This window comes from Phocoena sinus, chromosome 6 (genome assembly GCF_008692025.1).
Source record: "Phocoena sinus isolate mPhoSin1 chromosome 6, mPhoSin1.pri, whole genome shotgun sequence".
Taxonomy (NCBI): domain Eukaryota; kingdom Metazoa; phylum Chordata; class Mammalia; order Artiodactyla; family Phocoenidae; genus Phocoena; species Phocoena sinus.
The window spans coordinates 20,759,420-20,783,927 of NC_045768.1; the positions used below are offsets into that span (position 1 = coordinate 20,759,420).

The following is a 24,508-nucleotide window of genomic DNA, read 5'->3' on the forward strand; positions in this document are numbered from 1 at the left end:
GTATCAGAGTCAAACTCCATGCAAAGTTATAAGAGCAAGGAACAGAATAGTATCCCTACAGTGAGAGCTCTACTCTGTGAGAATGTTTCTTACTGAATAGATCAAAACTACAACCACCTATTACCATTAAGAAAATAACATAAGACATGAAATGAGAACATAAGTGAAAATTTTAAAATCTCAGAAGTAAGTGACAGGACTTAGGCAAGAATTAGAGATGTCAGAAAAATTATTTCAGAAATGAAGAGTAAACTAGAAGGAACACAAGAATGAATAAACACAACAGATTATGCCTTAAGAGAAATAGAAGGTTAACAGGAGGACGTTTTTAAAATAAGAATTAAAAAATTTAAGAGAGAAAAAGTTTTGAAAGGAAAGTGACCAATATTGAAGATAGCAAACAACTTCCAACATGTGGAATATACATATGTGTATTCCCTGAAGAATTAAAAAAAAAAAATAGGGGGGGAAAACAGGCACCTAAAACTACAATTCAAGAAAACTTTCCTTGGGAAAAAAAAAAAAGATTTGAAAATACATATTAAAAGCAGTCTTCATGAACGGGGAATTCAAGAATCTGTACAATACTGATTTCCGAGAGGAAGACGTGTTTAACCAATGAGAAGATCACATGATTGTGGCATCTGACTCACTTACCCCTCTAGCAAATCCATGAACAAGGGTGTTAAGTAGGGAGATGAGAGTGTACTGGGAAAAGTCGAAACTAACCTGAAGGAGGATGCTAGGCTGACCTTGGGGAGACAGTAATTTTTCTGTGTTTCAGAGCTGGCCTGATAACTGAGGCCTTAGTTCCTCCGTTTTTTGGTATTCACTGCTTCTCAGGAGAAAAGTTTTATTGTAGCATTACATACAACTGGAAAGTACTGATTGAATTTAAAACTATGTTGTAGGTTTTTACAAAAGAATAAGGAAAACAAGAACAACCCAGACTAGGAAAATAAGCCAACAACATAAAATGGGCAATTCATCAAAATAAAACAAAGTAAATGGCCAATACAAATCTATAGAAAATGTTAAATTTCTCCTTCCCTGTAATCAATAAATGCAAATGAAAACAACAGTGAGGTGGCATTCCCCTTTCCCTAATGCCACCCGTATCCCATTGGTAAAGATTTAGAAAGATTATCTCCTCTTGCTGTCAGGGATGCAAAGCTGGCCTACTCATACTGCTGGTGGGAGTGTAAACTGGTAATGGCATTTCTCAAGGGCATTTGGGCAGGTTGTAACAAAACCTTAAAAATTTTCACACTCTTGCATGCCATAATTCCATTTCTGGGAATTAATTCTAAGAAAGTAATTAGAGGTACATGCAAAAATGTGCATTTTAAGGATGCTTATCATAGTGTTATTTATCATAGAGAAAAACTGGAAACAGCCCAAAGAAATGTCAAACAATAGGAAGTTGGATGAATTCTAGTAGAGTCAACATAGTATTTAACCATCAAAAAGTGTTTTTAGGACTATTTTGTGTTTTGGAGACTTTTGAAAAGTATAAGGAAATGCCTACACTAAGTGAAAAAAGGAGATTGTCAAATCATTAATTTTCTTTAAAAAAAGATGAAAAAGCTGGAAAGTTTATGTGTATAGAAAAAGGACTAGGAATAAATACATCATATTATTAATGTTTATTTTTGGGTGGTGAGATTATAGGTCATTTTTTTTATGTGTTTCTGTATTTGCTAAGTTTTCTACAGTTGTACTCTATAACGAGAAAAAGATATTTCAGTACTGTTAACAAAATTCAACTGAGTAAATTTTAAAGATCTTATTGGCTGTATTCAGTGATTCATGAATTGAGAAGCATCCAATCTAGTAGATAGGGGCTCTGACAAAGTGAAAGTCCTTTATAGGCAGAAGGGAGCAGGAACCAGGCAGAAGGGGGAGTCTAGTGTAACACTAGGCAAAAAAGTGGGTTGCTTATTACAAGGTTACTTTCCTTTAGGGGATAGCAGAGGTCTATCAGACAGATTACCTAACTAGTGCTGATCAGATCATTCTGGTTTAAGATTCCATTTCTGGGGGAGCCAAAACTGTAATTATGTTGAATCTCTGGTGGGGTGGGTCTTAGCCTAAGTGACTGCATTTTGGGCCTGTTGTCTTGTTTTTAATAACAACAAAAAGAATCAAACAAGGATACTTTTGAAAATAAGTTCTTGGTTGCTGTGGCCATGCCTGTGTTCTCAACAGATTCATGTGGTGAGTGTGAATATGTTATTTACTCTAAATACACTATTTTTAAATGTTAGTGTTACTTTATACCACTGTAAAAGTAAAGTAATGGATATAATCTGAATATCATAAGTTTTCTACCCCAGAAGTAAGGGAAGGGGAAACAGTTTCATTTTTATTTATTAAAGCTGTCGAAATATTGGAAGGAGAAAAGGAAGATGGAATGTGACCTTGTTTTCTAGACAGTGCTTCTCATCCAGCCCAAAGACTTGTTTGGAGTGGAGCCAGAATCCTGAGTTCTAGTCCTAGGCTTGCTACTGTCATCGTGTAAGGCACTTGGGGGCTTAGAGCCTCAGTTTCCTCATCCCCAGACACAGCCATAGGGCCATTTTGTGGATCAAATGAGGACAATGGTCATGAAAGCATTGTAACACTAACTACAAGGTTAAAGAAGAATTTTGAAGCTGCTTTAAGGGTTAAAAATCAGTTTCAAGCAAGAAATGAATAACAACTTTGTTTTCTGCTTCATCTCTTCGTCTTCAGGATATCAGGCGACACCAAAAACAGCAGCCACCACAACAGGCACTTCCACAGTATTGGTTGCAACAGCAGTCCATGCATATCGCTAGTAAGTAGCTGAGAAGGAACACTTTATAAAGTTGTGGGTTAAGCTCCTGCGTTTTGCAGTAAGCCTTTCTGTTCATTGCAAAATGGCTACTCAGTCCTGCCATAGACAAAGTATCAGTAATGCTTTTTAATGTTTCATTTGGAGAATTTTGCACACAAAACTTTGAAGAGCCATTATCTTGTGTACTCTCTCTGGGAACTGCTTATACCCTCAACAACTGCCTTTTTAAGCGCTGAAAGAAAGCCACTCCACTGAGATATCATGAATGGTAGATGTTTAAAGAGTAAAGAAGTTGTATATGAGCTTTAAATTATAAACTACTCACCTCTGTCCCTTTCTAGAGGCTGAATGACTAGATTCCCCACTTTATATGGCAGAAAAGAAAGCTGGTTCTACTTAGTTGAAGGAAGTATTAATACCTGTTTTTCTTGCTTCTATAGCACAAATGGTCAATATGTAAAGCAGGGCAAATTTGGTGCTGCAGTCCTGGGAAATCACACAGCCAGAGAGGTAAGATTGCCTCCTCGTCTCATGTATATTCACATGTCCCAAATTATCAGTGAGCCAGTTTTTATTGGGACTTGTCTGATGTCTTACATATCAGAGGATTAGATTGATTGTTTGTACTGAATGTGAATTTTTAATGTTAGATATATAATAATATTTATAGTCACATTTTGCTTACTGTTGTGTATTGAAACAAATTCAACTGCTCAAAGTCAGTAAGTTTGACCTTTGTGAAATGGATCTAGCTTAAGAATTTGGAGAGTTTCAGAGTAAACCGTTTACTGAGGACATCCTTTTTTTAGGTAGTGAACAACATTTAGTGTACCACTTAGAGCATGACCACTGTTTATCCTTTGAAAGTTTGATGAGTTGGGTAGTCGACCACACAGCAAAATATTGGTTTGAGTCAAAAAGATGTGGATAGAAGTGTGGAGACTGATTTCCTTTTGTGGGTTGTATCTAGCTTCAAATTCTGCTCCAGAAGGTTTTGAACATTGTTGAAATATGCATAAGAAATAATAGAGGGCTTCCCTGGTGGCTCAGTGGTTAAGAATCCGCCTGCCAATGCAGGGGACATGGGTTCAAGCCCTGGTCCGGGAAGATCCCACATGCCGTGGAACAGCTAAGCCCATGTGCCACAACTACTTAGCCCGCACACCACAACTACTGAAGCCCGCGCGCCTAGAGCCTGTGCTCCGCAACAAGAGAAGCCACTGCAATGAGAAGCCCTTGCACTGCAACGGAGAGTAGCCCCCCGCTCGCCGCAACTAGAGAAAGCCCGTGTATAGCAATGAAGACCCAACACAGCCAAAAAGTAAATAAACAAACAAATAAATTAAATAAATCTATTAAAAAAAAAAGAAATAATAGAATTTCAGAGGTCCAGGTAACATGGAGTCCATGCACCTCAGAGACTCTGAGATACTGAGAGAGAAGATGACCTGTTCAGGGTAACTAACATAATGAACAACACTCATTTGTATTATAAACAAACAAAAAGCTTAATTTTGGAAATTTGGAAACACCTATAAAAATAGTGGGTCAAGAATAACAAACACCCAGATACCCATTACCGGTCTCTAGCAGTTATTAATCTTGTTTCATCTCAACTGCAGCCTGTTTTCCTTCTTCCCCTGCTCAGATTATTTTGAGTAAATCTCCAGCATACAGTTTTAGCTATAAATATTTTAGTATGTATCTCTACAAGATAAGGATTTTAAAAAACACAACCATTATGCCATTATCACACCTAAACAAAACCTACAATAATTCTTTGATCTCATTCACTACCAGTTAGCATTCAAATTTCCCTGATTATCTCTCTCTCTCTTTTTTTTTAAAGTTTGTTTTAATCTAATAAGGTCCATGCATTGTAGTTGGTTACTGTGTTCCTGAAATCTCTTTCATTCTCCCTTTGGGAGGTAAATAATGTCTGATTGTCTCTCATTTTGTTATGTTAGCAGCCATTGTTGATTATTATCTAGATCTATTAATTCATTAGGGGTTGCCATTTGGATTTCAAAAATCTGGTATTGGTACTTCATCACCCTTCACCTCCAGATAGGATGTAGCATGTTGTGGCAGGCAACTGTCCCACTGTGACCATTATAAAAAGACAGATAAATTGCAAAAATTATGTTTTAAAATTCATTAGAGAGCTATGGAGATTATGAGGACTAGATGAACTAAAATTTTGAGAGGAAAGAGCCAATGAGCTGAGTGTTTCCTCTTCCCTTGGGACCTTTGCTGATGCTTACGAGTAGACTAAATATCAGGTATGTCCCAAACAGAGAGAGACTACTGGGGGAAAGAGACATTGGTAAAAACTAGAGGAGCTCCAAACACAAGATTAGTTTTTCCCCATGGGACCTTTTTTTTTTTTTTTTTTTTTTTTTTTGCGGTACGCGGGCCTCTCACTGTTGCGGCCTCTCCCGTTGTGGAGCACAGGCTCCGGACGCGCAGGCTCAGCGGCCATGGCTCACAGGCCCAGCCACTCCGCGGCATGTGGGATCTTCCCGGACCGGGGCATGAACCCATGCCCCCTGCATCGGCAGGCGGACTCTCAACCACTGTGCCACCAGGGAAGCCCCCCCATGGGACATTTAATGAGTTTGGGGGTGGTGTGGAAGTCCAAGGGCTGTGCCAGAAAGGCAGAGGGAAACTTCTGCAATCTTGTGGGGCATAGGAGATAAAATCCTACTGTAGGGTGGGAAAGCAACAACCTTCTTCTCAATACATTTGCTAGATTTTGAACTTCATGGGGAGGAGGCTAAAGAATCTTAGCTCAGAATCTCTGATGGGCAGAAAAGTCAAGACTGAGGAGTCAGAGACCTTCCAGACTCTTAATCAAAAGCTGACGAAGATAGTGCTCAAGAGTAGGGACAACCAGAAATGGACCAGCTCTTAATAAATCTGTGATCCTTTCCTGACCAGCTCAGTCTATAAGATTAGCTCCTCACTCTATCTGCTTCACATAGGGTAAAGAAAGTCCTTTCTGGTACAAGATTGTATATGAGCCCCCATAGTCAGTCCCTCCCTCCCTTCTGGGGTTGAATTTTAATTTCTCTGTGTGTGTGTGTGTGTGTGTGTGTAGTAAATATATAGGAGACATAAAATTTGCCATTTTAACCATTTTTAAGTGTACAGTTCAGTTGCATAAATTACATTCACAGTATTGAGCAACCGTCACCACTATTTCCATTTTTTTGTCACCCCAAACAGAAAATCTGTAATCACGAAGCAGTAACTCCCCATCCCCCTTCCCTTATTCCCTGGTAACCTCTAATCTACTTTCTATCTCTATGAATTTGCCTACCCCAGGTATTTCATATAAGTGGAATCATACAGTGTTTATCTGGCTTATTTCACTTAGCAGAATGTTTTCTCAAGATTCATCCATGTTGTAGCATGTATCAGAACTTCATTATTTTTTATGGCTGTATAATATTCTATTGTATGTATATAACACATTTTATTTATCCATTCATCATTTGGACACTTGGTTGTTTCCACCTTTTGACTATTGTGAATAACAGGCAGTGAACATTGACATATAAGTGTATGTTTGAGTCCCTGTTTTCAGTTCTTTGGCATGTATACTAGGAGTGAAATTTCTGTGTCATATAGTAATTCCTTGTTTAGCTTTTTGAGGAACTGCCAGACTGTTTCTACAGCATCCATACTGTTTTACATTCCCACAAGCAGTATATGAGGGTTCCAGTTTCTCTACTACCCTGCCAACACTTTATTATTTTTCCTTTTTTTTTAATAGCCATTCTAATAAGTGTGAAGTGGTACCTTATAGTGGTTTTAATTTGCATTATCCTAATGCCTAATGATGTTGAACATCTTTTCATGTACCTGTTGGCCGTTTGTATATCTCGTAGTCACCCCTCATACAAATAAAAACACCAACAAAATAAAGGCATAGCTAACTATAGTTAAAGAGTAGGGTCAAAATGAGAAGAGATTAAAGTGGATGGTGAGAAGATGTAAGTTAAACTCTAAGCTTTAAGGGATGAACTGAGTTTTGAGTTTTATGCCTATATGAAGCCTGACTCCTGACATCTTACTGCTAATTTTGTATTGCCTTTTAATTTCTGTTCTCTCTTTTTTTCCTGCCCATCTTTGCTTGAGTACAGTATAGGATTCTTCTTTATATCAGTCAGCAACAGCCAGTTACTGTTGCCAGGATTCATCTGAACTTTGAGCTAATGGTAAGGCTTCCTGTATTGGAATCATCAATCCTTTGGGATTGGTTTATAGGAGAGATTGATCTGTGCATACCTGGTGGGAACTAGATCCACTACTTCTGCTCTGGAGAGCAGAGTGGATAGTTTTTTTTTTTTCCTTCTTTTGGCTGTGCTTTGTGGCTTGCGGGGATCTTAGTTCCCCGACCAGGGATTAACCCCGGGGCCCCAGCAGTGAGAGCACCAAGTCCTAACCACTGAACTGCCAGGGAATTCCCCAGAGTGGATATCTTAACAGAGCCTCTTGGAAAGGTCTCTTGGCTGCCTTCTGGGAATGTGGACTAAGGGGTGATTGGTGGAAGGTGGGAGGGAAGAAGAAAGTTCCCTGATAGCTTTCTTTGGGTCCACCTGAGTCAAGGCCCTTCTACATGAGCTTAGGCAACCAGATTTATACGCTGCCTGCAGTTGAGTTATCCCAACATTTCTCCTTTCCCCAGGTTCGGCCCAATAACTACAGCACCTTTTATGATGATCAGAGACAAAACTGGTCCATCATGTTTGAGTCTGAAAAGGCTGCTGTGGAGTTCAATAAACAGGTAATATCTATATATTTTTTAGTGACAAGCATTAAAAAATCCACTAAATTCATCAGTTGAGCTTACTGTATTTTAGGGAAATAATAAGAATACTTATTGAAATTGCTTGAAAATGAGACTTTAAGGAGAAAAAAAAGGCTAAATGTAAACTTACATCTTTAAAACACTTTCCACTTCATAAATTATCTTAAGGAATAAGCACAACTCTTTTTTTTTTTTTTTTTTTGTGGTACGCGGGCCTCTCACCGTTGTGGCCTCTCCCATTGCGGAGCACAGGCTCTGGACGCTCAGGCCCAGCGGCCGTGGCTCACGGGCCCAGCCGCTCCGCGGCATGTGCAATCTTCCCGGACCGGGGCACGAACCCGTGTCCCCTGCGTCGGCAGGCGGACTCTCAACCACTGCGCCACCAGGGAAGCCCACAACTATCTTTTTAAAATACTGTTTCAAGAGAATTTTTTTAAGTTATTTCATGGTCATTATAGAAAATTTAGAAAAGCATTTAAAAAAAAATCATTCATAATCTTACTACCCAAAGTAATCACTGTTAATATGTTTCATTTTTTTCTATTCATGAGTTACATAAGTAGTTATAGTCCTTTAAGAGCTCTTGCTTATTTTATTTAATGAAGTAAAATGCATCTTTCCCCACCTCATGAAAAATTATTTAGAAACATTTTTGAAGGCTGCATAACATGAATGTTCCTTAATTTATTTAATCATTCCCTTACTTTAGGCAGTTAGATTATTTTCAGTCTCTGAGATAAATGATACTGTAGTGAGCATCTTTGCTCTACAGATTTGTATACAAATCTGTCTTTTTTTTTCCCTCTGATTATTTTTTAGGCTAGAAGAAGTGAAAGATTGAGTCAAAGGGTTCATATATTTTTAGGTTCTGTATACACTTTGGCACACTGCTTTTCAGAGAGATTGTACAATTTTACATCCCTGTCATTCTCTCACTATGCCTTTGCCAGCATTTAGAATTACTATCTTTTTTCCTTCTTAGTCTTATTTGCTTGATAAAAAATGACTTCTCTTTGTTTTAGTTAGCATTTATGTGATTGCAATAATGAAACTTTTTGAAAGAAAATGAGTAGCAAGTTTCTAAGGTATACTATGTTTAAACATTGACTATAGAAAAATTCTTCATAAAGATGTATCTGACGTCCTTGCCTAGAATCTGTGCTAAGGTAATATGGGTAAATCTGTAGGTGGTAGAGATATGAATTCTGGGAATACAGCATGGTTTTGTAAAGGGCCTTTAGTTTATTGTCTTTAGAAATGCATTTTGAAATTTTTTAGAGGCTCCCCTAGCTTTCACAGGTTCCCAAACACTGAAGCAGTAAATCAGTATAGTAATGATAGCTAATGTTTATTGTGTACTTACTGTTATTTGCCGGGCACTGTGCCAAGTACTCTACTTGTATTAGCTCAGTCTTCATAACTACCCTAGGAAATATGCAAAGCTTTTATCTCCATCTTACAAAAAAAACCTCTGAAATAAGGTTCACAGCAGTTAAGTTATTTGGCTGAGGTCACAAGTTAATAAGTGACAGTGCCCAGATCTGTACCCAGACAGTATGACTCCAAAACCATACTTCTAAGGCACTTTGATTCCTGGCGAGATTACTGACTTTGGAATGGTTTACTTCTGAACATGTAATCTGTTTTGCTAGTGGGTGCCACTGTTTGGAAAAGAACATTAGCAATAACTGAATGAGTACTGAGCTTAAACTAAGTTTATGCTGCTTTGATTTCATCGCACAGGTATGCATCGCCAAGTGCAACAGCATCTCTTCCCTGGATTCAGTGCTGTCACAGGACCTTATTGTAGTAGAAGGCCCTGCTGTAGAAGTTGGAGATTCTTTGGAAGTGGCCTATACCAGCTGGCTCCTTCAGAATCACGGACTGGGCCAGGTAAGAAAATGTATCCTGCAAGTTCTTTTGTAATTTAAATAGCATGAGAGCTATTCAAATGTAAGGTGTTATTACTATGAATTGCTGCTTTTGGCAAATAGAAATCTTTGAGGAGCCCTGCTTTAGTCTCTACAACTGCTTTTGGGGCATAGCCATGAAATGCTAATGTAGAAAATCTGCTCAGTGCCACTATGTCTCTTCTACTTAGAGAAAGGAAACCAGTTTTGCAAGTATCATTTTTGGTAATTGTTCACATGTATGTCTCTTCCTATACCAGTTTTAAACTTGAATATATCCTTATGGGATTAGGTCTTAAAACCTTTTAGACTTTCCTCACAGTTGTTTCTCCGTTTTTCTTTTCTTCTTTTTTTTTTTTTTTTTTTTTTTTTTTTTTTTTTGCGGTATGCAGGCCTCTCACTGTTGTGGCCTCTCCCGCTGTGGAGCACAGGCTCCGGACGTGCAGGCTCAGCGGCCACGGCTCACGGGCCCAGCCGCTCCGCAGCACGTGGGATCCTCCTGGACCGGGGCACGAACCCGTGTCCCCTGCATCAGCAGGTGGACTCTCAACCACTGTGCCACCAGGGAAGCCCTTTTCCGTTTTTCTTATACTAGATACTGTGAATAGATTGGGCTTGTTTTGTTTTTTTATTATTTAGCCCTCAAAAGTAGTGTGGTATGATAGAAAGAGCTTTCGACTATGAGTCCAAAAAATGTGGATTCAGGTCCCAATTTTATCCTAACTTGACTTTGTCAAGTCATTTAAGCTCTTAATTTTTTTTTCCTGTGAATGGAGCTTAGTGGTGCTCACCCGGCTTTCTTGGCAGGATGGCTGTTGGCATCAAATGAGATAATTTATTTGAAAATTCTTTATAGATGAAAATATTTTTAAACACTTGGTAGGAGAAGTTTTATTTTTTTCTAAACCTGGAAAATCCTTGCCTCAGAGATATTCAGTGTGATAACACCTTTAGCCATGATGTGCTCTCTTCTTTTCAGGTCTTTTAAGAAGTATTTTTCCAGTTTATTTGACATTACCTATTTCAGAAGTACTGTGCTGGTGTGTATTAAGTTGAATATCATAATGATTATTATTATTTTTGAAATTGGCTAATCGTGTTTATTTTGATCAACTTTCAGGTTTTTGACTCTACTGCTAACAAAGATAAGCTGCTTCGCCTGAAATTAGGGTCAGGAAAAGTCATCAAGGTAAAGACTTAACTGTGTTCTTACTATATTTGGGTTTATCAGTTGCAGTGGGCTTACTTTGTAAAATTTCTAACCTGGGTATATTTTTGGAGAATCTGGAAAGGCTTGGTTAAAAAAATAGGAAGAGAAAAATGTGCTATGTTACCTACATTTGGGAAATTTTTACCTGTGAGACAATATATTGAAGAAGGGTACATTTCTTTTCTCTAGTCCCTACATTTTATTTTTCATCCTTTGGTTCTGAGGGTACTATTAAATTCTTCCTATTGCCTAATTGAGAAAGAGGTGAAACTGTTTCTTCTAGAAGTGTATCATAATGGGTGATTCTGATCTGTCTGGGATGCTTTAAATCATGGTGGGAAGCAAGTACAACACAGCAGGAGGAACACTGGGATTGGAGTCTGAGGACCTGGGTTCATGTTGTGAATTTCTTCGTTAGCAACTGTGGAAGTATTTTATAAAGTAAAGAGTATTTTAGGGACTTCGCTGGTGGTCCAGTGGTCAAGACTCCACACTCCCAATGCAGGGGCCCTGGGTTCAATCCCTGGTCAGGGAACTAGATCTCTCAAGCTGTAACTAAGAGCCTGCATGCCACAACTAAAGATCCAGCACGTGGCAAGAAAGATCCTGTGTGCTGCAGCTAAGACCTGGAGCAGCCAAATAAATAAATATTTTAAAAAAAAGTATTTTACACATGTGGGGTGTCATTGTGTCAGGACATACTGATGCGTTGTAAAGTACTCATTTATCCATGTGGCAGAATGGTTTTCTCCATAGCTTTGTTTATGACTCCTTTTCCCAGAATCCCTTAGAAACTTTTTCCTGTAGATCATAGCAGTTGGGGCATGACCCTTAAAGTTAGACTCATCTAGTGTTGAAATCTTGGCTTAACAATTTACTAACTGATCTTGGGCTAGTTACTTAACCTCTTTAAGCCTCAATTTTCTCTTCTGTAAAATGGAGATATTGCTATTAACCTTATGAAGTTATTTTAGGGATTAAACAACATAGTGGAAGTAAAGCACTTAGCAAAGTACTTAGAAAATGTGTTTAATAAGTGATAGCTTTTATTTCTATTTTAATGCCGTTCTTCTGTTCCAATTTCTCTCATCATCTAAGGTAAGTATATTTCATACAGCCCTGGATATGCTGTCTTTTACAAGTGAATTGAGAAGCAGTATTCTAGATGTTCTTATAACCAGTGAGGAGGGGGGAGTATAAACCCGATGATCCTGTACTTTGTTTTGTCTTATGAAAAGGTTTGTATCTGATGAGCTTTTCCTCTTCTCTGATTCCTAAAGAGCTGGGAGGATGGAATGGTGGGCATGAGAAAAGGAGGGAAGCGGTTGCTTATCATCCCGCCAGCCTGCGCTGCTGGCTCTGAAGGGGTAATAGGATGGACTCCATCAACAGACTCGATCCTGGTGTTCGAGGTGGAGATTAGGCGGGTGAGTGAAATGTTGTGTTTGATGAGTCCTCTTTGCTAGTTAAGTAAAATGAATAAATCAATGTGTCGAAAAAGATTCTGAAGATATCTTTTTTTTTTTAAGTAGAAATGGTATAGTTGGAGAGAACAACAGCTTTGGAATCTAAAGGCCAAGGTTTATGTCCTTCTTGGCTCTGTATTCATAGTCACTTCTCTACACTAACCTTCTTTTTATTTTATCTGTAAAATAGCGATTCCTGCCCAATGTTCACACCTTTTGATTTAGTAATTCTATGGCTACAAGTGTATGCTATCAATATGTTTACTTAAGAGTGCAAAGATGCCTATATATAGATAGATAAATAGAGATAGATACATAGTTTCCTCCCTCTGCCACATTGTTTGTGATAGTAAAAAACTGGAAACAGCTTAAGTGTCTATTATTATGAGACTGGTTAAATTATGGTTCTTCATAGAGTGGACGTCTATGTAGTTCTTAAAGAATATCCAAAATCTATTTTTAAGTGAAAGAAGCAAGTTGCTAAACAGTATGGGGGGACTTCCCTGGTGGTCCAGTGGTAAAGAATCCGCCTTAATGATGCAGGGGATGCGGGTTCGATCCCTGGTCAGGGAACTAAGATCCCACATGCCACGGGGCAACTAAGCCCGTGTGCCACAACTACTGAGCTCCCGCACCACGAGAGAGCCCGCGTGCTGCAAACTACAGAGCCCATGCACCCTGGAACCCACACTCCACAACTAGAGAAAACCCACACACCACGACTAGGGAGAAGACTGTGCACCACAACAAAGAGCCTGCGCCTCGCAGCGAAAGATCCCGCATGCCTCAATGAAGATCCTGCATGCTGCAACTAAGACCCGATGTAGCCAAAAATAAATTAAAACAAACAAACAAACAAAAAACAGTATGGTAGTATGATCTTGTGTTTGTGTGTCTGTGTGTCTACAAATGAATATATGTACATGCCCATATATTCATATAAAATTTCTGGAGGCATTAAAAGAAATGGAATGATTTTCTCTGGAGAATGGAAATGGAGTTCAGAAACTTCTACTTTTTTACATTCTACCCTTTGTACCATTTAAAAATTTTACCAAGAATAATTTCTATAATAAAGTTTGTAACAAATCGCGGTTAATTAATGTTCCCCTCCCCCACCACCAAAAAAAAAAGACTCTGCTTTATACTGTGATTATTAAGTCTGAATGTGATAATGTTTGTGACTATAAACTATAAAGTACAATGCAAATAAATATTATGACCATCCTCATTGTGGTGATTATTCCTTTATTCCTGCTGCAACAAACGATATGCTTTTTTTTTTTTTTTTTTTTTTTTTTTTGAGGTACGCGGGCCTCTCACTGTTGTGGCCTCTCCCATTGCGGAGCACAGGCTCCGGACGCGCAGGCTCAGCAGCCATGGCTCACAGACCTAGCCGCTCCACGGCACGTGGGATCTTCCCGGACCAGGGCACGAACCCGTGTCCCCTGCATTGGCAGGCGGACTCTCAACCACTGCGCCACCAGGGAAGCCCAGGATATGCATTTTTTATTAATGACTCTTTCCTAATTGGACACCCTTATCTCTGGTGGGCATTCCAGCCCTCTTTGACTGATGTGCTTCCAGCTGCCTTTTTCACAGCTTTTATATTCTTTCACAATTTTCCTTTGAGTTTGAGGAAGTCAGGGGTGGTAATAGATAACCATTTTGAATCCATTAAGACTGACATTTTGTAAACATAAGAAAAAAATACCCTATTTTACCAATAATCAAAGAATTACAAATTGATTATTAAACTGACCAGGCTGGGGGAGTTCCCTGGTGGCCTAGTGGTTAGGATTCTGGCGTTCACTGCCGTGGCTCACATTCAGTCCCTGGTCGGGGAACTGAGATCCCGCAAGCCGTGAGACGTGGCCAAAAAAAAAAAAAAAAACTGACAAGGCTGATACAGAACGATAATACCCAATGTGACAGGAGTGTTAAGAAAGATTTATATACTACTTACAGAGTATAAAGTAGTTTACCCTTTACGGTGTGAAATTTAATGGTATATATCAAAAGTTTTAAAAATAAGCATACCTTTTATCTAACAATTTCACTTCTGGGAATTTGTATTTTGGAAATTATTATGTGCGAAGAGAGATAAAGCTATTCTTAGAAGTATTGTTTTTATAGAAAAAATTAGAAGTAAATTGAATATCCAACAACTAGGAATTGGTGAAATATATTTTATGATAACATAGATATTTATGACTTGTGTTCCCAAAATCCTTTGGAGACTTTTTCCTGTAGATGATAGCAGTTAGGGGCATGACCCTTAGACCTACTCTTCAGTAGTTAAAAAGGATGTTGTCGATTAATAATTTAGTTAACTAAATAATAATTTAGTTAACATGGAAATATGTTAATATATCAGTGAGTGAGCAAAGCAGGGTACAAAATGGTATGGCCCCATTGTTGTAAAACACACACTTACACACACACGCACACACACACAGATAATATAAGTGCAAAATATTACATCCAAAATTCTAACAACGTTATTGCTTAGTGGTTGAATTGCAGGTGATTGTTACCTTTTCTTTCTCTTTTGGCTTATCTACATTTTCTGATTTGCCTACAGTGACTAGGTAATGACTTGTATAATGAAGAATAAGTAAAATGAAAGGAGAATGGAGGGGGAAGCGTGCCTTTTTTTGTGGTCTATTAGCCTGTTCCATCTGTGGTTGATCTTTCCCTAGGTCAAATTTGCTAGAGATTCCGGCTCTGATGGGCACAGTGTTAGTTCCCGGGATTCTGCAGCCCCTTCACCCATACCTGGTGCTGACAGCCTCTCTGCTGATCCTGTTGTGTCACCATCCACATCTGTTCCTTTCAAATCAGGGTAAGATACTGGAGTTGTATATAAAGCTCTTTTATTGTCCATGTAAATGATTCTTAGAGGGGTTCAGAAATAGGGATATAGTTGAAAACAAAAATAATTTTAAATAATTGGGAAAAATGGGATGAGGGAAATGGGGAAAGTAATTGCATCAGATTTTTCTGACAAAGGATTAATATTCATACTCTATAAAAGCACTAACTTAGATATAAAAGAACGCCTGCCAAACTCTGGAAGAAAATTGGGCAGAAGGTATAAACACAAAATATATATCCAAGGAAAGAAATGTAAATAATAAGCATTTGAATGGAAAATTGTCCATCTTCACTAGCTTTCAGAAATTATACAAACTAAAGAAGAGTTAAAACTCTGTTTTACAGAGATTAAATTGGCAAACATTTTAAAAAACAATTTGTTTATACAGTATAATCTAGACTCGTGATTATGGATTTTGTTTTTATCTCAGGATATGTCTTATTTGCTTTCAGGGAGTCAGTTCTTCGTTCCAAATCTAACTCCCTCAGTGAACAGCTTACAGTAAATACAGTGAGTATATAAGTCTATCTCCTCATCCCCAGTTAGCTAGAAGGGTTTCATGTGCCTAGGGTATAGTAGGTTAGAGAAAAAAAATGTTGATTTAGGCTAGAAATCAGTGCTTACTTTATTCATTTTCCCTTACTTGAGAGTCAGTATAAATTAGCTTGGGCTTCTGCATCGACAGACTTGGATTCAAATCTTTATTCTTATAAGCATGTGGCTTAGAGGAAATTATCTGACTTCTCTGGTCTTCAGCTTCTTCATATGTCCACTCTCGCCGCTCTTATTCAACATAGATTTGGAAGTCCTAGCCACGGCAATCAGAGAAGATAAAGAAATAAAAGGAATACAAACTGGAAAAGAAGAAGTAAGACTGTCACTGTTTGCAGATGACATGATACTATACATAGAAAATCCTAAAGATGCCACCAGAAAACTACTAGAGCTAATCAATGAATTTGGTAAGGTTGCAGGATACAGAATTAATGCACAGAAATCTCTGGCATTCTTATACACCAACAACAAAAAATCAGAAAGAGAAATTAAGGAAACACTCCCATTTACCATTGCAACAAAAAGAATAAAATACCTAGGAATAAACCTGCCTAAGGAGGCAAAAGACTTGTACTCAGAAAACTATAAAACACTGATGAAAGAAATCAAAGATGACATAAACAGATGGAGAAATATACCACGTTCTTGGATTGGAAGAATCAATATTGTGAAAATGACTATACTACCCAAAGCAATATATAGATTCAGTGCAATCCCTGTCAAACTACCAATGGCATTCTTCACAGAATTAGAACAAAAAATTTTACAATTCGTATGGAAACACAAAAGACCCCGAATAGCCAAAGCAATCTTGAGAAAGAAAAATGGAGTTGGAGGAATCAGGTTCCCTAACTTCAAACTATACCACAAAACTACAGTAATCAAGACAGTATGGTACTGGCACAAAAACAGAAATATAGATCTGTGGTACAGGATAGAATGCCCAGAGATAAACCCACGCACATATGGTCACCTAATTTACAACAAAGGAGGCAAGAACATACAATGGAGAAAAGACAGCCTCTTCAGTAAGTGGTGCTGGGAAAACTGGACAGCTACATGCAAAAGAATGAAATTAGAACACTACATAACACCATATACAATACAATTAAAAAATGGACGGAAGACCTAAATAGTCATTTTACCAAGGAATACATACAGATGGCCAAGAGGCACATTAAAAGATGCTCAACATCACTAATTATTAGAGAAATGCAAATCAAAACTACAGTGAGGTATCACATCACGCAGGTCAGAATGGCCATTATCAAAAAATCTAGAAGCAATAAATGCTGGAAAGGGTGTGGTGAAAAGGGAACCCTCCTGCACTGTTGGTGGGAATCTAAATTGACACAACCGCTATGGATAACACTATGGAGGTTCCTCAGAAAACTAAAGATAGAACTACCATATGACGGAGCAATCCCACTACTGGGCATATACCCTGAGAAAACCATAATTCAAAAATAGTCATGTACCACAGTGTTCATTGCAGCTCTATTTACAATAGCCAGGACATGGAAGCAACCTAAGTGTCCATCGACAGATGAATGGATAAAGAAGATGTGGCACATATATACAATGGAATATTACTCAGCCATAAAAGAAAGGACACTGAATTATTTGTAGTGAGGTGGATGGACCTAGAGTCTGTTGTGCAGAGTGAAGTAAGTCAGAAAGAGAAAAACAGATACCGTATGCTAATGCATGTACATAGAATCTTAAAAAAAAAAAAAAATGGTACTGATGAACCTAGTTGCAGGGCAGGAATAAAGATGTAGACATAGAGAATGGACTTGAGGACACGGGGTGGGATGGGAAAGCTGGGGCAAAGTGAGAGTAGCATCGACATATATACAGTACCAGATGTAAAATAATTAGCTAGCGAGAAGCAGAAGCATAGCACAGCGAGATCAGCTCGGTGCTTTGCCCTGACCTAGAGGGGTGGGATAGGGAGGATAGGAGGGAGGCTCTAGGGAGGGGATATGGGGACATATGTATGCATATGGCTGATTCACTTTGGTGTACAACAGAAAGTAACACAGTATTGTGAAGCAATTATACTCTAATAAAGATCTATTAAAAAATAAGTAAAAAACAAAAAAAATGGAAATAATTCTCACAGCCCCTCTAAGTGTTCCCGTGATATGTTTATAAAGCACTAAGCTCAAAGCCTACATAGAGCTTGTCTTCAGTAATCTTGAGATTTTTATGAGGCTTAAATGAAATGATGCCTATGGAGTTTTTAGTATTGTGTCTGGCATATTGTAAGAGCTCAATTAACATTAGCTCTGTTATCGTAATTACTGCTAATGCTACATATCTTCATACTTTCATTCTCTCAGAGGAATTCTACACTAATTCACCAATTAGTTGACTTCTATCAGGTTTCTGGGCCTCTGTGTTTCCCCAACTGTAACATGAGAAGACTAGCATACTGTTGTAGTAAAATTTGGATTTGAAGACCTTTAGAAGATGTACACTGTGTTTGCTGCTGCTCTGCCTGGTCCGTGAAGGCATCTGAGTTTGCTACATGTGGATGAGATGATAGCTGAAGTGCTTCAACTTCTAAAGCTCTGTGGCTTTCACCTGCCACATTGGGAAACAGGATAATTGTATGAAGTGAAATTGATGATTAATTTCTCTCCAACACTAGTTTATTTGCTTATATTCAGTCCAAAGCAGAAATTAATTAAGCAAATAATTGATCTGATATGTGTAAAAAGTGATCTAAACCCAGAAGGTTAAGCCAGAGAATCAAGAAAATTGAAAAACAGTTTATAATCTCAGATCTTTGAATAGCCACAACGATTGTTCGGTATTAGTTCTTTTGTAGTCTTGAGACACAGCTACTTTTGTCACCTATTTCTAAGCTTCAGTAACTTTTCATAGACTAGTGCTCTCCAACCTTTTTTTTCTTTCTTATTTTACAGTTTTGGTTTTTTAATTGAGGCAAAGTTCACATAATATAAAATTAACCATCTTTTGGTTCTTTTTACATTTTTTATTTTTTGTTTTGAATAGGTAATTACATTCATATGGCACAGTTAGCAAAACAGTATAACAAGATATACATTGAGAAGACTCATTCCTACCCCTGCCCCCATGTACCTTATTTTATCTCATCCCCAACCTTGGGTAACTGCTTTTATTAGTTTCTTATGTATTCAATGTTTCTTTATGCAGATGCAAGCAAATAGGAATGTATATTTTATTTTCCCCCTTCACAAAAAATAGCATATTAAATATGTTATCTGCCTTGCTTTTTATAATAACAGTATCTTTCCATGTTTGTATATAGAAAGCATCCTCATTTTTTTTACTCTTTAGATCACAAGATTCCATTGTGTGAATATTGGTTTATATAACTAGTCCTCTTTTGATAGACCCAACTTTTTTTGATTATGTGTCTCCATTAGTTAAGAAAAAATGATACACCCTCTCAGTATATGTTTGTTTACAAATTATATACATAAAGTACTCTCCATCCCTGTAAACAAGTTTAATGTCTGATGTTTACTGTAGCTTAAAAATAATTTTAAAATAGAGGTCATGGTCATTTCTTTTTACACTCATTAGATCATCTCGTTTACCCTTAGGAGTATACATTCTGCTCTGAAGGCTGCACTTTAAACCAGTTAATGCATACAGAGGCGTCTAGCTCAGGGACTAGTATGTCATCAGTGCCAAGTCAGTGTTAAATGAACCTGAATTTAGAACACAGAGCTCCTGTTTTCTTTTTGCCCTAAATCTCTTCTGAATATTTATCTGCTAGGTTGCTCTTGGGCCTTTGAGAGGTTACTATTATCTAAAATGCCTCCCTCCCTTAATCTATACTTTAGTTTTTTTATCTGTAAAATGAGAATACTTATGCCTGGTAGGGAGACTTGATTGCAGTGAAGGAATACAGATGAAATCACTTTGTCCATTCCAACGTATAGGGAATTATTTTTCCTACCGTTATTAATTGTGACCCATGTATGCGTCTAGGCAAGAAATCTTTAATTCTCATTTTCTAGAAGATAGTTTCAAATAGATAAGGCAGGGGGGACTTGTTGAAAGATTTAATATAAGAGCCAAAAGACATAGAGTTGACTGAAGGTAGTGAACCTTGATTATAGTGATTTTTGTGACTTTCCTCTCTTTTTAGAATCCGGATACAATCAAGGCCAAGTTGATCTCTCGGATGGCTAAAATGGGCCAGCCCATGCTGCCCATTCTTCCACCACAGCTGGATTCCAACGATTCAGAAATTGAAGTATGTCCCACTGGCTGTCTTAGAATGAATAGTGCAGATGTTGCTGTCTTCTGTTCTTTTAACTGAAATTATTGCTTTTTCTGCCTCTAACCCAGAATCATTATTTAGAGAGCTTATATTCAGAATGATACAGGTTGGTATTGGTACATGTGTTTCTGCTATAATTATCACTTCCCCTGAGAAATGGAAGCAATTCTGTATATCTGCCACAAGAACTGGGCAGTTTTAAGTAGTTAATTTAGCTTTCTACTAAAATCTCTGTTGTCAGCAAACATCAGCCTTTAGGCAGCATGATGCCTGACCCATAAAAGAATGAATTCATATTTGTTGATTGAATGTTTAGATTCTCTTGGGAAATGTTGATTTTTCCACTGATGTAATTTAATATGAAGATCACACTGTTGTAGGAATTCCCTGGCAGTCCAGTGGTTAGAACTCAGCACTGTCACTGCCAAGGGCACGGGTTCAATCCCTGGTTGGGGAACTAAGATCCCACAAGCCATGAGGTGCAGCTAAAAAAAACCACTGTTGTATCTTTTGGCTTTGTATGTGGCATGATTTTTTTTTAATTAATTTTTTTTTGACTGCATTGGGTCTTAGTTGCGGCGTGCAGGATCTCTCATTGCAGCACACAGTCTTCTCTCTAGTTGTGGTGCGGGTTCCAAAGTGCATAGGCTCAGTAGTTGGAGCATGTGGGCTCAGCAGTTGGGGCGCATGGGCTCAGTTGCCCCGTGGCATGTGGGATCTTAGTTCCCCGACCAGGGATCAAACCCATGTCCCCTGTATTGGAAGGCGGGTTCTTAACCACTGGACAACCAGGGAAGTCCCCTGTGGCATGTTTTTTTTTTTTTTTTTTTTTTTTTTTGCGGTACGTGGGCCTCTCACTGTTGTGGCCTCTCCTGTTGCGGAGCACAGGCTCCGGATGCGCAGGCTCAGTGGCCATGGCTCACGGGCCTAGCCGCTCCGCGGCATGTGGGATCTTCCCGGACCAGGGCACGAATCTGTGTCCCCTGCATCAGCAGGCGGACTCTCAACCACTGTACCACCAGGGAAGCCTGGCATGATTTTTTTGAAGTTCAAAAATTTTGTTGCAATCAGCTCTATCAATTTTTCCCTATGTTTTTTGCTTTTGACGTTATGCTTAGAAAGCCTTCCCACTTTCAGATACTCAGATACTATAAACATCACATGTCTTTTAAAAATATTTATTATTATATGTTTAGATCTATTATTTCATATTTAATCCATCTGGAATTTGGTGAATGGTGAGAAGTAACTTAATTCCAACTAAGTTCTTTTCCCATTGGTTAGTTCCTTATTGAATAAAATAATTCTTTCTCAACTGAATTAAAACACTTAACAGTGATTAAATTTAGGATTCTTTGATATTGATTTAAAACAAAGCAAGTGTGATGCTTTTGAGGAAAACAATTTTTAAAATAGGCTTTTTTTCCCCACAATTTTGTTTTATTTCTTCACGGAAAAGCTCTGTGTAGATTTAACATTTTAAAGGAAGATAGGATTTTTGGGACCTGTTATAGGATTGATTTTTATCTGGTTTCTGGAAGTGAAATTTGTATAAGATAATATTCTTATTAAAATGTTTAGGTGCTAATTATTCATTGTAGAGTAATGTAAATTAAAAAGAAGAAACATTTAACAAAAAGGACATTCTTTATATGTTGTTCCATAATCTGATTTTTTAACTTAATGTTATGTCATGAACATTTATGTTAATATCAGTAATATAAAAAAAGTAAATAAATAAAACAAAGCTTTATCACCTTTAAAGATAACCCAGTGCTCTGTTACATTGATTTATCATGATTCCTTTTACTCTGTTGTTAGACATTTAGGTTGATTTATGTAATGATGTAAAACTGGGATGCTTTTCCAGAAATGCATAATACATTTTTGAGAATATTGGGAAACAAGAGGAAGTTCTGAAGTAAAAGAATGTCAAAGAGATTTCAGCCCTTGAACTGTAGCATAGCAGATCACAGTCACTGTATATTGTGCCTCAAGTTTTTCTTTTCCTTGAATGAATCAGGAAGATGTTTGTATGTTAACTATGTTTAGAATTATAGTAGGGACCAACATTGCTTTGCTTTTATGAAGAGAAAGAATGAGGGGGAAACACTCTAAAACGATATTGTCAAAAACAGCATCGTAGTGAGGCACAGTGAATCCTGCTTTTTCTGATTTTCTGTGAGTACCTTGAGGTCTGTGTATATTATTTGGCAGAAGAGAAAGGCTGCATTATTCCCTGGGTTTCCTTGTAAGAGGCCCTAATTCTGTGGAAACAGACTAGGTCAGTCTGAAGGTAGCTAGCTGCTGGTTTGCAAAATGATACATTATGGGGAGCAGTCACTCTAGCTGCTTCAGACAAAATAACATCAACAACTTATACTGGAAATTAACTATGATTATTTGATATAATTTACAGGGAGAAGGGATCCTACTCCAGTATATAATAGAGTGCTTTCTTCCCATAGCCCACACCTTCAACTCTTGCCTTTCTGCTTGCCTTTCCTTCCTCTTCTTTGCCTAAAAGCACTAGTTGTAAGCAGCTTTAGGGTGGACAGTCACCCTCAGTCTTCAATTAAGGACCCATAGACACAGTAACCAAAATGCTCATGCTGTTGCAGGACGTGAATGCTCTTCGAGGAGCTGGGCAGCCTATTGTGACTCCGTCCATCCAGCCCTCTCTTCAGCCAGCCCATCCAGTGCTACCACAGATGACCTCACAAGGTAAGGAACCTCTCTGAGGCTCTGTGGCCTTGAATTGGGTCGGTACCAAAGTTATCATCATTGTTCCTTAAAATGTTAGGCTGCATTGTTTTAGTATTGAGAACTGAACTAGAGTATAAAACTTGTCAGTTTGTCCCTGGGTAGCGCATTTTCAGACCTGGAGATGTATTTGGTCTGCTTGCTGTGTCTTCTGCTGTGTTGCATTGTCAGTTTTGGAAATCGGCACTCAGCTAATGAGCCATCTCCCTGTGTGTAACTCTGCACTTTCTGTCAGCTGATGGTGTCGAAGGTCTGAGTCAACGTGCACCTGAGCATGCCCAATTTCCTTCCACTAGCCCATTGTTGAGACTCCAGTAGAGCTGATTTTAGGAGACTAGGTGAGAGAAGTGGTCAAGTCTGAAGGGTGGTGATTTGAAAGGTGATAATCCAGACTTGTACCAAGAAGCAAGGGATGGATAACAGTGAAAACTTCTTGCTTTATCTTAGCACCTCAGCCATCTGTTTCTGGGCTCCAAACACCGTCTGCTGCCTTGATGCAAGTTGCATCTCATGATTCCCACTCAGCTGTATCTGGAAACGCCCAGTCCTTTCAGGTAACAACATTTTTAAACCATATCAGTTATAAGCTATAATTGATTATAGTTCTAGGCAGTCTCTTTTCTTCTTCTTGCACGATTTGTACTGTACCAGTTCCTCACAGAGTTTATGATTTTTCTCCTTCCTCAACTCCTACTTTCTCATGTCTAAACAAGCAAGGGATTACCTACCTTATAGGTGGTTGTAAAGATTTCGTGCAAGAACAAGCAAAGCACCTGGCACAAGGCCTGGCACATAGTAAAAGCCCAAGCAATGTTTGTTTGTTTTCCTTTTCACACATGTCTAATTGAGGGCTATAGATTCAAGTCTTCTGTGTTCTCTTCTGTCAAACAGCTGATAGGCCAAGATTCTGCACTCCACTCAGCAGAACGGTTGTGGTGGAGGGTCAATGGATGGAGGCTGTATGAAAATACAGCTGAACTCTTTGTCTAGTTAACCTCCAAAAGTGAGCTCTTAAAAGTAGGTTTTTTTCTGTTTTCACAGAAGGCAGTGGCAACAGCCTGTCTGCCTCTGCTGACTGTTTGCCCGGACAGTGGACTCTTTCTTTTGCCCTGACACATTTGATGGTTAAGACTTAACTCCCCATGGTAGCAGACCCTCACTTCCTTGGTGATTCTTGATGGAGGGATCAGAGTGATGGTGGCCAAGCTATGCCCCATTATGAGGAAGGGGTGTATCAGAATTGAGAAAAGTCCTACCTGGCCCTCTCCTAATGGACCTAATAGAGAGTTATATCCTATAGACTAAGATTCTTTTTTAGTAATGGATGGGTGGTTATACCAATCCCTGGAAATGAGCTGGATTTCCTTAATTCAAGGAAGAATAACCATCATCACTAAAATGATAGCTGCTGTTTATTGAGCATTTATTGTCTTCCAGGCACTTATGAGCTGTTAGGAACTTTACCTATATATTGCTTCATTTAATCCACACAACAATCCTAAGAAATGGTATTATTATTTTCATTTTATAGTTGAGGTGGCTGAGGCTCAGAGGAGAATGAGAGCTCTTGGTCATACAGATAAGCATCACAATCTAGAAGGGGAGAGGCATCCTTTGGAAACTGATGGCTTTAGTTTGGAATCACAGTGAACACCTCTTCTTTTACCTTAATGAAACCAAGCGTTACTTGCTTAGTTTTAAATTTTTTTTAGACCATCAATAGGCCCAATGGCCGGGGGATGAATTCCTACTTAATTAAATCATCACAGGAGGACTGGGGAGTGACCTGAGACATGCTTCCCTCACT

At 38.4% G+C, this 24,508-nt stretch overlaps 1 protein-coding gene across 1 annotated transcript in view; it reads left to right on the forward strand.

Annotated features, from left to right (window-relative positions):
- The window catches only part of FKBP15 (FKBP prolyl isomerase 15), a 55,606-nt gene that overhangs the window by 10,729 nt on the left and 20,369 nt on the right, over positions 1-24,508 (forward strand). Inside the window, exons 3-14 of the mRNA XM_032634048.1 lie at positions 2,734-2,818; positions 3,259-3,328; positions 6,967-7,041; positions 7,512-7,610; positions 9,378-9,527; positions 10,665-10,733; positions 12,035-12,181; positions 14,923-15,065; positions 15,551-15,608; positions 19,804-19,911; positions 22,560-22,662; positions 23,149-23,255. Coding sequence (XP_032489939.1) covers positions 2,734-2,818; positions 3,259-3,328; positions 6,967-7,041; positions 7,512-7,610; positions 9,378-9,527; positions 10,665-10,733; positions 12,035-12,181; positions 14,923-15,065; positions 15,551-15,608; positions 19,804-19,911; positions 22,560-22,662; positions 23,149-23,255 — 1,214 coding nt within the window. The remainder of the gene's footprint in view (positions 1-2,733; positions 2,819-3,258; positions 3,329-6,966; positions 7,042-7,511; positions 7,611-9,377; positions 9,528-10,664; positions 10,734-12,034; positions 12,182-14,922; positions 15,066-15,550; positions 15,609-19,803; positions 19,912-22,559; positions 22,663-23,148; positions 23,256-24,508) is intronic.